Consider the following 15,368-nt stretch of genomic DNA (forward strand, 5'->3'; position numbering starts at 1 on the left):
GCTCTATTTTAATCAATCATAAGTCTATCTTCACTCTTTAAAGCAAGTGTATGCTAGAGAATAGGGTGAAAAACAAGAACTGTTGTCTGTTGAACTCTGAAACAAAATTTAACTGTTTGAAAATCCTCTCATAACTCACATTTGGGAGTTAAAACTAGCTCCATTTATTTTATTTTAAAGAAATCCTAAGAAAAGATCAGTTAAGTCCAGCAAACCCTATTTGTTTTTTTAAGCAGGAATAGATTTGCTTATGAGCAAACAGAAACTTCAAATTTCATGTATGGTATTAAAACACAAAATTATGCATAAAAAATTTTAACAGACAGATATGGGTCTTTTCTTTCAGAATTGGACTTTTCTGGGTCAGTGAGAGATCACTGCAAAACCTCTGCAGTAAAACAAAACATGTAAAATAAGTTTCAAGTTATTTAAATTTTGAGAGATAAAGCTGATTTGATTAGGTTGTGATCAATTCCATGGAATCAAAACAGGAGTTTTCAGATTACCTTCAATAGCAAACACAATCAGTGAAATACTGGAAAGACTTACTTATATTTTTCCTTTTTCCAGTTAAACTTCTTGTCTGTTTGAAAAGCCAAAGCTGTTCACATTCTATGGCTAAGACACTTTGTTTGAAGTGAAACAGTGAAATGAGATTTAGGTTTATTAAAAAGATATGTGATAGGAATATGAAGAAGGTATTTGAATATTAATTCCATTATGTCGCTATTCAAAATCAAGTTGCCAATTTGAATTAATAGTCTGCATCTCTGTAGATCTGTTTATCTCCAATCAGGAAAACCAGGATTAATGCCCTCAACACATCTTAATACAGCAGAGAAATCCTACACATATTTAGTCTTGTAGAGAAGAGGACAAAAATAGATTTAGGAAGCTCAGTCTGTTGGGAGGAAGGAAGGGAGAAACACCCGGACTTGAAGCCTTTGTATCCTCCCACAAATTTCAGCATGAAAGCAAAAGCTAGGAAAAAAATACTGTCAGTGTAACAGTGTTCTGACGTCACATCTTGATAGTTTTTGAGTTTATCTACATTGAGAAAGAACATCTTCTAAAAATTGTGATAAATCATGTGCTGTTTCCTGAAGCAGCTTGGATTGCTAACATAATAATTTTAAGATAGACAGAAATTTGTTTTTTTCATGAAAACTTCAAGCCTCAAGAATCAGATCATTTCCATATAGCACAATGAAACCTCATCACAGGAGCATGATTACTGGGACATTTCATCTAAGATTCAATAAACCAGGTAACATTTTAGTGGTTCATGGGGAAAACAGGATATGGTCCATGAATGAGCCAGTGAACAACAAAAAACAACAGGGAAATATTTTACATCTTCTTTGCAGTCTCAGATTTTCTAGTGATTTACCATAAAGAGCCCAGCTAATAATTTTTATTTTGTTTTCTGCTAAACATTTCCCTTTCCATTTGGTCACTGCCAGTCTAACTTAGCTTTCATGATGTCACACCATCTTATGTTTTAAACTGTTTAACTCCTACTATGATTTCCCTACAGGACAATAAAATATGTAGTTCCTATATTTTTTATGAGTTTCTGACTTCCTGAAGTTTGATTTTCTTCATAGAATTCTAAAAGGGTACTAATATCCTCATATCACTTTTAGTGAAGGTACCTGACTTCAGAAGCATATATTGAAAGTATTTGAGGGACAAGGAATTTAAAGAACTTGCATCAAAACTAATGTCTGAAATTATTAAAGGATTGAAATTTAAAACATTAATCACAATTAACATAAACTATATAATTGCTTATATTAACTATAGAACTGCTGATGTGCTCTAGGGCAACTTCTTTTACTTTACTACTTCCTCCTGAAACATCTGACGAGGGACAATTCCAGTTATAACAGTTTGAAAATTTCAAATGGACTGTGACTTAATTCCTCCTACTGACATATGTAGAAGGAATGAGAGTCTCAAATGAACAGAGGAAATCCCTCATAAACATGAGGGATGAAATATATTCCTCACTGTTTTTAGATATTTTGTCTATACTTGGTGGATTTGGCTATGTATTACAGAGCACAGAACTGGTTTTGAGTATCTGATTATAATACCAAACAAGAGGTGACTCATCATTTCAACTCAAGGGCTTCATGATCACAGAGAGATGCTGAGAGTGGGCAGCTACACAGATGGTACCCAGAAAAGAATACCGGTGTCTGCAAACGGTATTCTGCAAGCAGTGAAAGAAAATAATGTCCTCTAGGAAGGAAAAAGGAAAACAATTCCCAGAATTGGCTTTTTTCCACTTAGAAAGTCTCATTTTAAAAAAGGTATGCTCTTTACAAAATCCTTTTGTAAGTACAAAATAAAAGAAACCAAACCTAATAAGTTTTAGTTGAATAATGTAAGAGAGTGAATAGAAAATTAAACATTTTTAATTAAAAGGAGTAGCAGGCATCTTATAAAAAGAATCAGTATTCCTGAAGATTTTGAAAAACTGGAGAGATGGTCAGGGTCAGTAAGTAAGTTTCACCAGAAACAGATCAAAGAACCTTCTGGAAATGGACTGCATAAATTGATACATTTATTACATTGCAGATATAACAATTCAGGAACAGACTTTGAGCACATTGAAGAACAGGATTAGAATTCAAAGTGAACTTCAAAAATTGGAGATAAAGTCTAGAATAAAAGTACACTATCCAATAAAGATAAATGTCAAGTGCCCCACTGGGCTGACAAAATGAACTGAATAAATATCCCAAAGGGAATCTTAGTGCCTAAGTAAAATGTCTATAGAAAAGTCTCTAAGGATTACAGCAGATTACAATATTATGAGAAAGTACACAGGAAGTCATTGAAAATAATCCTTTTTTTTTCCCTCCCCCCTAGATGTTAAGTCTTCTGCTAAAATACAACTTTGGAAACTCAAGATCAAGAAGGATGGCTGTAAACAAAAGACATCTCAAAAGAAAGCAGCAAGAATCATCACCTGCTTAGAATATATCTCCTGAGACGTGAGGTTGAAGGAATTATGCTAGCTTCATAGATGAAAAGAAGATTATGAGAAAACATGCCTCCACCCTGCAGCATGGAAGTGACTTTAGTGTTACAGATACAGAACTATCATTTTTTGGTTTTTCTTTTTTTTTGTTTTCACCTGTGTAACATCCTTGGGACACATTTTCAAACTTTTTCTAATCTGAACATAATTAAAAATCTCCATTTGAAAACTTTGAGGAAAAAGAACCCTCTTGGTATTTATTATGTGATTTAAAAGAAAACTGTCTGAATTCAAAATTCTAATATATAATAAACCACATATCTAATAAGGTAATCCATTAAATCCATCCTGTTGCTTATTAGGTAAAGTATATCTAAGCTTTTTTTTTTTTTTTTTTTCGTCTATGAAAACACAAGTACAGATATTTTATACAACACACAGTAGTGATCTCTATTTCTGATCTCTCCAGATTAATTCTCCTGGAGTGGACTAACATGCTTTAATCAGGCATTCCTTCAAAACCTACTCAATTTCTGACACACTGTTTATACCCAGAAGTAGTATGAGCATCTTTGCAAAATACCGAAAAGAGACTGTATGTCTCATATACACACACACACACACATAAACACACTATATATATATCTGTGTGTGTGATACAGCATACACAGTACAGAGCAGAGCTGAGTAATGCAGTAGGGTGTGGGATATTGGGAATCTGCTATTACTACATACATCTTATATTGAAAATAGAGAGTTATCTTGATTTAGCAGAGAGTTGATTCAAAGGCAAATGACCTCGTATTCATTTCTCCCAAATTACCTGTAGTACATCTTCATTTGCTGTTGGAGGAACAAAAAAGGGTCTTTAATGACTTAATTTTAGCTATCTTTTGTTATAAATCACAGCTATTTCCTTAACGGTAGAAATGTATTCTGCTGGTATGCTTAACCTTTTGAAATTATCAAGTGGAAAGGTGCATTTAGAATACATAGAATTGTGAAAATACATATTCTCTAAATCATACTTATTCTCAGTTCCTAGATTAAAAATCAAGATACAGTATTCTAATTGCAACCCTTACAAATATTCTTACAAGTAAATAAAAAGTAGTTAAAGCTGTGATGTGTATTAATCATATCCTGTCTGTAAGAGTATTTGTTATGGGAAGACTAATTCATGCAATTAATAATCAGAAATGGGAAGATGGGTCTGTTCTGCCTGTCTAGGAAAGTCTTCAGAAGAACAAGTCTGAGGAAGGTCATGTTAAAGTTTATCTGGTTTGCACATTACATCAGGGTTTGTATTGGGAGAGCCAGATTTAGAAATAGCATGGTATCTTCTAAAAATATTTTCTACTCTACCCAATGTTATGGAGTCCATGCTCTTTAACATCTGCTCTGCAGAAGCTGTATCTGGTGAAGCACAACTGGCAGCTTCCATGCAGGTAGCCCAAGCATGAGCTTCACTACTCTGGTGTGTGTTTATAAATTCAAGTTTAAAACCATCAGTGCCAGAACAAAAATTATGAATATTTTCCCCCAAATCCACATTATGTTTACGACATGGTACACAAAACATTATTCCCCTTTCATCATCATATTTTAACCAGGAGTATTTTGTTAGCCACATTTTTGGGAACTGGTGATTCCTCTTTGTTTTCTGATGTTCCAAATCTTCTTTCTCTTTCCCTCTGTCACCAACTTCTCTGTTGCTAGAAGAATTAGTCTTGCTTTTAAATTGCTTCAGTGCTCTTATGGCTATAATTTAAAAAGAAACAACTAAACAAAAAATATTTTTTATTTGATAAAATATCAGTTGAATCTTTTATTTTTTTGTCCATTTTTATCTTGTTAATTTGGGACAAGAGTGTGACTTGAAAGAACAGTCATGAAACAGAACAAGGAAAGCAGATCTACTCTTAAATCTCTTGAAGGCTTCCAAGGATTCTTGCAAGAATTTGTCGGTTTTGATTTTGATTATTAGACATTTGTCAGAGTATGCAACCCATGAAGTGCAGCAGCATCAATGCTATTTTTGAAACAGCGAAGAGGAAAGTTATGAAGTGGAATTCAGAATGGTCTTTTAGGCAAAATGTCTCCAAAAACTACTGCTGCAGTCACAAACTTATTACTGTGTCCATCATACCTGGCATTAGCAGAAATGTTAACTTGGAGGAAGTCTGTAAATACATAATCAAAAACCTGACACAGAATGCCTAAGATGCTTACATCGTAGCTGACATTATCTGTATTTGTATTAACCTGCAAATGACAGTATTACTGCTCTCAGAACCAAATATGCATTCTTAATGCACTGAGATTGTTCTCAGCTTTTCCCAAATTATTCTGAAGATGGCCACCCTTATATTTTGTAGAAGCAAATCCCATAAGCTGACATTTTGAAAATTTTATTTCTAGATCCCATTTATCTCCTACTTTTGCCCAGTAATTTAATGATTCTTTTAGTACACCATTGCCATAATTTTAGGACTTTGAAAAGAAAGCAATCAAACAAGAAAGAGAAACTGCATGCAGAATGGAAGCAATAAAATGAGAAATCTATTTGTTCACTGGGAACTAACAAAAGTAACTCTGCAGATGACCTAAAATCTGACTCTCCACCCTCCTTATTGTGATGTGTACATCAAGAAGAAAAATTAATGAGTACATTAAGCTAATCATAGAGAGAAATGCTATTTCTAGTGCTTTAAAATGTCTTGAGAAAAACAGTTTTTGTATGCCACTCTTTTCTATTTTAGAAGAAGGAGCAAATTTTTATATACATATAATACACAATTTGTGAGAACTGTTTGTTCCCATTGTTGAAAAAAGTGACAACTTGTTCCATTCTATTCTAAGCATCCTGAAAGGTCATAATATTAATAAGTTAGGAACATGCATTAAATACATTTTCAGTATGAATTATTCTTGTAAAGAACTTAAAATCTGAGGTAGCAGCTGTGGTCCACATGGACAACAAAACAAACAGTTTCAGAAAGTTTTTCTGACGTGTGCCCAGGTACCATGAACAGAACTGAAAAGAGGAAGAGAAATATTCTTAACACAGAGTAAAGATTAAAAATCTTCACTAGACAGACACAAAACCACAAGGTAAGGTGAAAAAGGGGTGGAGGGCTGGAGAATTGGACCTGAAACTTGAGAAGTAAAAAGAGTGTAAGAGACAGAAACATTTTAAGACCTCTATAGTGCCTACCACTTCTTTAGGCATACAGAAACCTGTGGAAATTTGCTGGTGATTAGGGAAATAGGAATCAGAGTAGACCTGTGATGCACCATCAAAGGTAATATTCCCTGTACGATGAACCTTCAGTGTTTCCAATATTTTTTTCAATTCACATGGAGAAACTGGAAATACAGGAAAAGTTGGAATCTGTTGCAGTGGTACCATGGAAAGAATAGGGGATACAAAAGGAAACCAGCCTGTATTACTTATGAAGCAAATTATGAAGCAACTTCTTCCTATAAAGTTTGTTATCAAATGAAATCAAGAAGAAAACTAACGTGGGAAAAGCTACACTAGGAAGAATTGGTTTTCATTAAAATCTTCTTAAAAGACAGTATCATTCTCTGATACACACAGTGACTGGCAAGCCTTTACATGTTTCAATAAACAGTGAAGAACCTTTAAAACAAAAATGCCAAAAAAAAATTAGTGAAGATATAACAGATTATTACCACTAGTGAAACTGAAAACAGAAAACACCAAACATTTACAAAGCAGCATGACATCAGCATAAGTTTACACTACAGCCTGTGAACCAGGACTGTGACATTTTAAATGGAACCTGTGACATTTAAAAAAAGAGTAATCACTATGCCTCAGTTATAAGGGTGATATACAAAAGAGTCCATTTCTTAATGATACACCAGTCAGTAGAGTATTCTCTGTAGGCACTGTATAAAAATATCTCCATAAACTGATGAAGTAGTAAATCTCTATTAAACATTCAGATTATAAATTTACAAAGGCAACAAAATACTAAGAGATTGTAAACTCATACTAGAGAATTATGTTACCCTTACCATAAAATTTTACTAAAATATTTGAACAGATTAATATTCCCTTCTATTTTCACTGAGAAAAATGTTTCCATAGCAGTTCCTGCCTAGAACTTTGGATAATAATCCTTTGCAAATTACACACCAGACTCTGTAGCAATTTTATAAGGATGAATGAGTGAAATAAACCCTGAGAGCTGAATATATTCTTTGAACTTCAGGACTCTAAAAGGTAGTAATATGGGATACTTCTACCCTTAGATGAAAAAGATGGGAGTCTCAAAAACACGATACTTTCCATCCAAGTTGTTGATAGACTCATCACTCCCTATAGGTCAATTTCACTGTAAACATTTGCATAATCTGTTCACTATTACTGGTGCTACTATATTTCAATCTTCATTAAATAGCAAGAATTGGGACTTTAAACTTAGAAGCACTGAGAATTAAGGTATTTTGTTGCTGTACAGATGTAGTGAGGGATGAGGTCCTCTGTCATGCTGACTGACATCTTAAAATTTTATACATATATATACATATATCTATCTATCTATATATATACATATGCATACATACACATATATATTTTTTTTTCAAATGCACAGAAACATGTTAAATATGTTCCACAAATTTTTGAAATTAAATAACATACATGACTTAGTAAGAGACATAAAAAGAGGTGTAAATTAAACTATTGGTGGAATTACGAAGTTTTCACCTAGAAAGAAATACTTCCTCTGTCCACAAATTTAAAACTTTAATATTTTCAAGTTTTAAAAACCCACATTGAAGATAAATAGTCCTTAAAAGATATGTTAGAGATGATGAAACTATTCCTATGCTCTCATATGGATTCAATCTCTATTTTTATCAAAGTCAGGCAATTACTATTCTTCAATTGTTTCTACAGAAGTGCTTGGGGAAAGAAAGCATAACATGTAGACATTATTGAGGGTCATTATATAATTCTGTCTCCATAAAATATTCCATTGAAAAGGTAACATTTCAGCTGAACACACAGTTTAATATAACTGTCTGCTTCAAATCTATCAACACAGTAAAATTCAATTCACAAGCTCATAATTTGAAAGCAAACAGCAATGCAATATGGCCATTGTTTGTCCCTTATAACTTCGCAGACTAATAGTTTTAGAAATTAGTATTTTAAACAATTTTTGGTTATTTGATATAGAATTTTTTTTAAACCTTACTGGTATCTATTTTATCTAATTATAGAATCATTTCTGTAATTAAACTGGAATGGGTCATAAGGATCATGGCTGTGAAAAAGAAAAAAAATTAAAATGCCCTTGTGTGATTCAGTCATAAGATGGAGAACAAATCTGGGCTAGAATCTACTTTGATCTGCTTGGTAGTGCAAAACCACACCCAAACTGAATTCTCTGAAACAGCTCTGGAATTAAATGGACACATTCCATATGTGTGCACTAATTGAAATCACAAGATGTGCTTATAGAAGATCACAGTGCTGAAGGGAATCAAAGAGGATGACAGATAATAATAGATATTTTAATTTTGTTGACTATAAAAGCATGCATTCAAAAAGACTGTAAGAGAGAAAATAAAAAAGGTGAATGTTAGTGGCTCCATTTAAGACTCATCACAGCTCTTCCTATGAAAAAGTAGTCCCCAGGGTAATATATTAGACCACTGTTCAAAACTTGATCAAAGAGTTAGTGAAATTAATTAGTGCAGACTCATGTTGACTTTGGGCAATAGCACTTGGGATAATAACATAACAAAAAGTAAATTGTTTTCTCAAATGAAAGACTGTCAGTAGGTAGGAAGGTCCAGCACAGGTGAATTTTGTCTGCTGGTGCTTAGAATGGAGAATAATGTGCTTCCCCGGAGAGTCAAGTGTGCAGGACTGCACAAAGTTGTCTGTGAAGAATCGTCAATTCTTTAAAACTTTAGATTCCTAGGAAACACAAAACTGTTTCATAAGAATTCTTCCATGAATATCAAACATTTTTAAAGTATACTGGCACTCCCACTTTTAGCTTTAATTTTGGTAATTTGTTAAATATATCTTGAAAAGACTTCCTTTTGACATTTACCAAATAACTTGAGAGAAACCTGTTTACATGTTAATTTCTTCTAATGGAATCACTCCTCCTTTTTTACTCTTTGTTTGCTTGCATTTCTAAGTAAAAATATGCTTCATGCAATGTCCATGATACTTTAGAAAAGCCTAATTTCCACTTTTCAGAACAACTTTAGGAAATCCATTATTCACAACTACCTCTATTCTACTACAAGGAGATTGGTAGATTTATTCTATTTAGACTTGCCCAATAGCCTATACTTGTGATTTTTTTATGTGGCTTTCAACTATGAATGCTGAGAGATATGCTGGGGTGTGTAAGAATAAGAAAAGATAGGATGTTTGGCAGCAAATCTAGATCTGTTTGGAGGTTCTCCAAGATAGGGCTCTGTTTGTTACTTTTTGGTATCTCCTTTAGAGATGCTGATCAACAATTTCACTGCTGCTGTGCTGGGTGCTTTAGTGTTTTTCACTCTTTTGTTCAGTGAGAGACTAACTACTGAGATGTGTATTCTCTGTTGACCATTCTATTGAACAAGGGGAGACAGAAGGCCATGAAAAATTTTCCTATGTTTTAGGAAAGAAAGGAGTCTATAATGAAGTGGTTGCCTTAGGAAACCTATGATGTGATTTATGCTGTCTTAAAATGTGTAAGAGACTGGGAGGAAGTATTTTAAAGATGATTTGCACAGCTTGTGCTTTCCATCCTAATTCAGCTATCCAAAAAAGGTAAGTATCTTAATAGACACCAAAGAGAAGATAAATTCATAGGGTATGGCACCTTATTTTAAACAATAATTCTTTCCCATTGTCTCAGAGAACAAGCAATAGCATTCTTTTACTGTTTTATGGCTGCTAAGGCAAGAAATTTCCTCTTTCAGATAGTCACACAAGTCATGTTGGGTCATTTTAGTGAATACAATACTATCAAAAGTGAAATATTGTAGAATGATAAAGACTTCAATTGTTTTCTTGCTTATTATTACAACTTTACAAAGAAAATGTCTGTCTTAAATATGTCAAGAATAATAAAGTTTGTAATAGACAAATTTTTTTAGTTTAAAGTATTTTAATCATGAGTGATCTAAAACCAAAAAAAAACCCTCTCCAGTGTAAGCACCAATCAAACTGGTATCTGTGTTTCACTTCTATGGCCCAGTAAATTATTACAAACATACAGATTCCTAGTTTTGTGTGGCATTATATATCTGCAATACTGTGTGCAGAATAGGTCTCTACAGGACATTTTGAAATGCTTACACCCACATCTACACTCCTACACTAGAGATAGGATGATATGCATCTCACTGAGGGAAAACTGTATATATCTTTCTGCCTAAAATAGTTTTATATGCAAAAGAAAATTGGAATTGCTGTATAAATACACATGAAAAGGATTTCCTAATAAAGAATTAAACTCAACTTCATTGTGCCTTTGTGGCCTTATTACATGGGAAGAGTTAGATCTTGAATTGCAAGCACCTGTTTACACATTGCATTTCATAATCTTAGTGGCAATAATACTAAACTTATTAAACTTATAATATGGAACACTGGTAATGAAACACTCTGCAAATACATGTGTAACTACTTTCCATCTGAGTTTAAAACTGCCTTACCTAAATTACTTTGTAACATTTATACAGTCTCAGGATCTATTGTAAGGCTTTTTAGGCATTCTAAGCCTTAAATTCCCATAATTAGAGGGTAGACATACAATAAATGCATGTTTAAAGGTAGAAAAAATTACATATCTGAGCTAATGCTTGCAAATCACCTAAACAACAGGCACACATTGACTTTAAGAATAGAATGGTTAATTTTATAATAGAGCCTATGTAACAGTTTCATAAAAATATTGATCATTTTAAAATGGTGTTTTAAAATAACATAGCCTGAGTTCAATGAGCTCTCAATTAGTAAAAAAAATTTAAAATTGCATTTTTAAGCAAAGTAAGCATGATACACACTGGACTGAAAACCTATTACAGGTTAAGAGAGATGTTAGAGAAATATTAAATATGTGGTCTTGACAATAAAAAGCCCATAAGAAAGCTATTAAAAGCTTTCACGTGGTCTATTATCTCACATTTTCAACATCTCCCACTATGACTTTGTTTTTCTGTGTAGCAGGATCTTTAACTGTAGTACAATCTTTAACAACACAGATAACTAATGTTATCTTTAACAATATAGGTAACTAACTAAGCTCCCAATTACTCTAGATTTTAAGTAGGTAACCAACAGTCCTTTGGGAGTTGAAAGGAAAACATTTCTTACCTTTAGGTGCCAGCTGTAGAAACTGCTTATGAAGTGTAGTAAGTTGTGAAATAGTTAGAGTACTACTTCCTGAGATTTCTAGGCGTTGAAATTCTGGTGGAGGAACAGGGTCAGGAACAGGGTCAGGAACCATTTTTACATCGCTATTGATGAAGAAATCTGTACCTTCTAAAGTCATTTCATAGTGGATTTTGCTAGAACTCTCAATATGATGTCGTGCAACCTCTACCAGTTTTTCAACACTGAAAATGTAAATGCAGAAACTTATGAGTATAATACACAATGTCAACGATGTCGCTTTAAATTTTAATGTGCTTGTGCTTTTAAAGCTTTCCTAAAGTAAGAATTTCAAATCCCCTGTGTGAATTCTGTAACTACCAAAATCATTATGAAGTCTACTCCTCCTCTGGCTGCAAGAAACCTTTCGACTCTAGTCACAAATTTAGATGTAGTCAGATCTAAGACAGAAAAGACCAGGAAAAACATGAAAGTACTTTCTAAGCTAGCTTACTGGAGAGGCATATGATCTCCTATTTCAATGACTCCTGTTTTGTAATGACTACAATTTATACAAAAGAGAAAGACATCAGCTGTCTATAATGTGGAGCACAGATTTGGCTTGCAGTGTCAGGTCAAAGGATATGGTATTCTGTAAATGTGGTGTTTTTGCTGGCAGATATCAGGAGAGAAAATAAAACTGGCTGGAAGGAAGAGGCTTTGTCTCTTTGAGCCATTGCCTGTTAGAGCCTTCACATCCTGCATTTATGCCCCTCTTCTTGGTCATGTCCTGACATGGATCAAGCAGCACTGTCCCAGGTATGATTCAAAAGTTAGTATAGGGCAGAAATACTTTGTAAAGGGCAAAGCCATTCCTTTCCTGTAGAAATGTCCTTTAATGATACAGACATTGGTCATTCTATGTCAGATTGTCTAATTTCCTATAGTGATCTCAAGTACATTTTATTTAGTAGGACAGAAAAATTGTGAAGAACTGTTTTTTAATGGTCCTTGAAATAATTTTGAGAAATGTAGTATGTAGTTTTAACAACAGGTGTAATTTCCAGTGTGTGCAAAAAACAGGGAAGAAAATAATCCCACACTCCAAACTGACAGGAGCTACTGAAATGAAAGAGAGCTGTCTATTAAATGGAATAACTGATTGTCTGCTCATTAATCTGCTAAACCTGTAGTCTAGAAAAATAGCACAGCATGATAATTACCTTTACAGCTACAAGCAGAACATTTAATCAGCCATGAATTGAGTTATTAGCAATCAGGTTTCTAAGGTAAAAGTAAATTAAATTTACATTTATTTTCTACAGTTTTTCCAAATTACTTCTGTCTCCAGAAACAACTACATTTACTACCATAGTCTAGGTTAAAAAAAGAAAAAAAAAAATCCTATTTAAAATTGATACTTGTTACCTTGATATTTCCTCCAAGAACATGGATGCAAGCCAATTTTCCATATCTTTATAAGCCTCTTCTGCTTTAAATTTTAGATCCACAAGAAATGCTAAAGCTTTTTCTTTTATAAGTTCTAGCCGAGATTTTGTGGCTGCCTCTGTTTAAATGGTAAAGTCATAATGAATAATATTTATAAAATGTGAGGAATGTTACCAGTCTAAACACCTAAAGTTCAACATATTTAACTGTTTTTAGCTAAAAAGGATAGCTTTGAGGATACTTGCTGCTTGGCTAGTCATCTTTCTGTAGTACTGTTAAGGCTGCTGTAATTGTGGCTTCTCTACATGCTCTTTGTGCAGCTGCTATCAGTATGTTACAGAGGTAAGTGCATGACAATTTTTGTCTCCCTGTCTTTTCAGAGGCAGGTACTGCACAGACAGATGACTGATAAAGCTGCGCTCTTAACACCAACAGAATAAAAGGCAAGGTACATTGGTGCAACAGAGGAATTAAATCAATGTTAAAAACTTAGCTACTGTACACAACTAGTGCTTTTGCTGGACTCTGTGTATCTGTATAATGAAAAAAAACAAATTACCAAAAGGTAGCCAGATAACAAAGCTGAAAGCAAAACTATGATTCTCAAATACCAGCTATGTGCCTGTACAAATAGGAAATAGAGCTCAACATGTTCAGCCTTCCTTAAGTTCTTGGCTTTTTCCTTAAACATAGGATGATGAAGCAATGTCAAGAAAAAAAAATACATGTTAATGAATCACTAAAATTCATCTGTATGCAATTAGGATCTTCAAAGTTATTCTATTCTATTCTAAAGTTACTATTCTTCTCATTACCCCAAAATACTTACTTTTACTTTACTATTACTTTAGAATATTTACTCTTGAACTGCTTTTGTATTAAACCATGTTGAAAGATGTAGGTGTACAAGCATTTGGTACGACTGGATCTAAAGAAGTCTTATGTGTCTTATGTCTTAACTGCTCTTTGCTCTCTATCTTTCATAATAAAATACTATGCAATAGTTAGCCCACCAAAGAGGTTCCATATGTTGATGGGATTGCCAGCTATTGCCAAATAGAATCAATAAAAGCTGGGTCTATCTTTCCTTTAATGACAAAACAGTCTTCTAGTCTAAACCTATGCTAAAAAAAAAAATAAATCATAAACCATTTTCAATTTGGGACTTCCTATCTTCAGATATCTACTTCTGGCTGAAATGAACCATTTTGTTTGAAAGTTACTGGGTAAGACAGACAAAGAGACAGAATGACTGAACGGTATGTAGGTTTTAGAAGACTCTGTCCATAAAGCAGTTTGGAAGAACAAACAAAATCTAGGTCCTGCTGCTTGAACTCCATGTTGCTTGAAGAGGAGGGAATCAGAGAAAAACATCAATGAAATATGCAACTGCCAACAAATCCTTTCCCAGAACAAAACATTTCAAATACTGAATCCAATTCAATTGAATATTGAAGTGTGAGTAACAACTTATGCAAAACCTTTTCTTTCAGGATGAATATTTGCTTAGTCATGACAAATTAAATTAGGCTAAATGAAACAGAAGAAAAAAGGAATTAAAATCATATTACGACCTTCAATATATTTACCACAGAATGACTAGTGATTACCACACTAAAAATATTTCCTGATTTCTCCAGACATGACTGTTTCTCCTTTTTCTTTCATATCCATCCATTTTACCTATTGTCTCTGGTTAGTATTGACTAGCACACTAACCAAATTAGGAATAATAATCACCTACCAATATAAGTAATCAAATAGTAACATACCCTCATGTTTCAAGGCACTGAAATATTCTTGCTTTATTTTAAGTGCTATCTCTTCTTTCCTTAATTCTTCTGGGTCTATAGGAGCTGGAGTGGCTTTTGCTCCTGCAGGAAAACAGACGTCTCAGTCTTTGGACTTTGCTTGTAAATTTGTGCATCATAGAAAACTACATTTTTGATGTAGTGACCATTTATGAGAATGCAAAGGTGGCTACCCAGCTACCAAATGTGATTTACATCTGCAAGTCATGCTAAGGTTAATACCGCATAAAAATACCCCAGCATATACAACTGTATTAAAGTTGGTTAAATAACAGCCTAAAATGCATTTCTGAATGGAAAATCATGACTGAATAAGTGTGCCTCTCATTTGATCCTAAATGGTCAGAACAACTTGTTTGACCCTAGTATCTACCACTTTATCACAACCAGAGCATAATAAATGTCTTTCCAATAATACTTGTTTCTTCTGGAATAAACTCAAGTTTAACAAACTATAGTAAAAATGTTATGGTATTAGTTACCATCAAAGTAGTGGAAAGAACTATAGTATTAAAAAAAATTTAGAAAAAAAAAAGGAGATCTGTTATTTCATGCCCTTTCAAACCTGCATTTCCACCTTGTTTTGACTTATTTATCTATGAACAGATATTGTAAAGGTATTTTATCATGTTTTTAGAGATTGCATGGAATTCTGTAGCCACATGACTTTGACTATTACTCAACAATATTAAAATATTTGTAATTGCTTTATCCTAGAAGAAGAGCAGATGGAGATGTTACAAAAAAAATA

General features: G+C 33.4%; 1 protein-coding gene across 1 annotated transcript in view; it reads right to left on the bottom strand.

The window, feature by feature from the left end:
• Positions 1-15,368, bottom strand: part of SPEF2 (sperm flagellar and cilia associated 2) — a 74,869-nt gene that overhangs the window by 13,090 nt on the left and 46,411 nt on the right. The window contains exons 25-27 of the mRNA XM_088054364.1: positions 14,579-14,680; positions 12,786-12,924; positions 11,361-11,602 (exon numbers count right to left, since the gene is read on the bottom strand). Coding sequence (XP_087910490.1) covers positions 11,361-11,602; positions 12,786-12,924; positions 14,579-14,680 — 483 coding nt within the window. The remainder of the gene's footprint in view (positions 1-11,360; positions 11,603-12,785; positions 12,925-14,578; positions 14,681-15,368) is intronic.

Source organism: Pseudopodoces humilis, chromosome 4 (assembly GCF_049639895.1).
Source record: "Pseudopodoces humilis isolate 2021_Gansu_Grassland_sample_001 chromosome 4, ASM4963989v1, whole genome shotgun sequence".
Taxonomy (NCBI): domain Eukaryota; kingdom Metazoa; phylum Chordata; class Aves; order Passeriformes; family Paridae; genus Pseudopodoces; species Pseudopodoces humilis.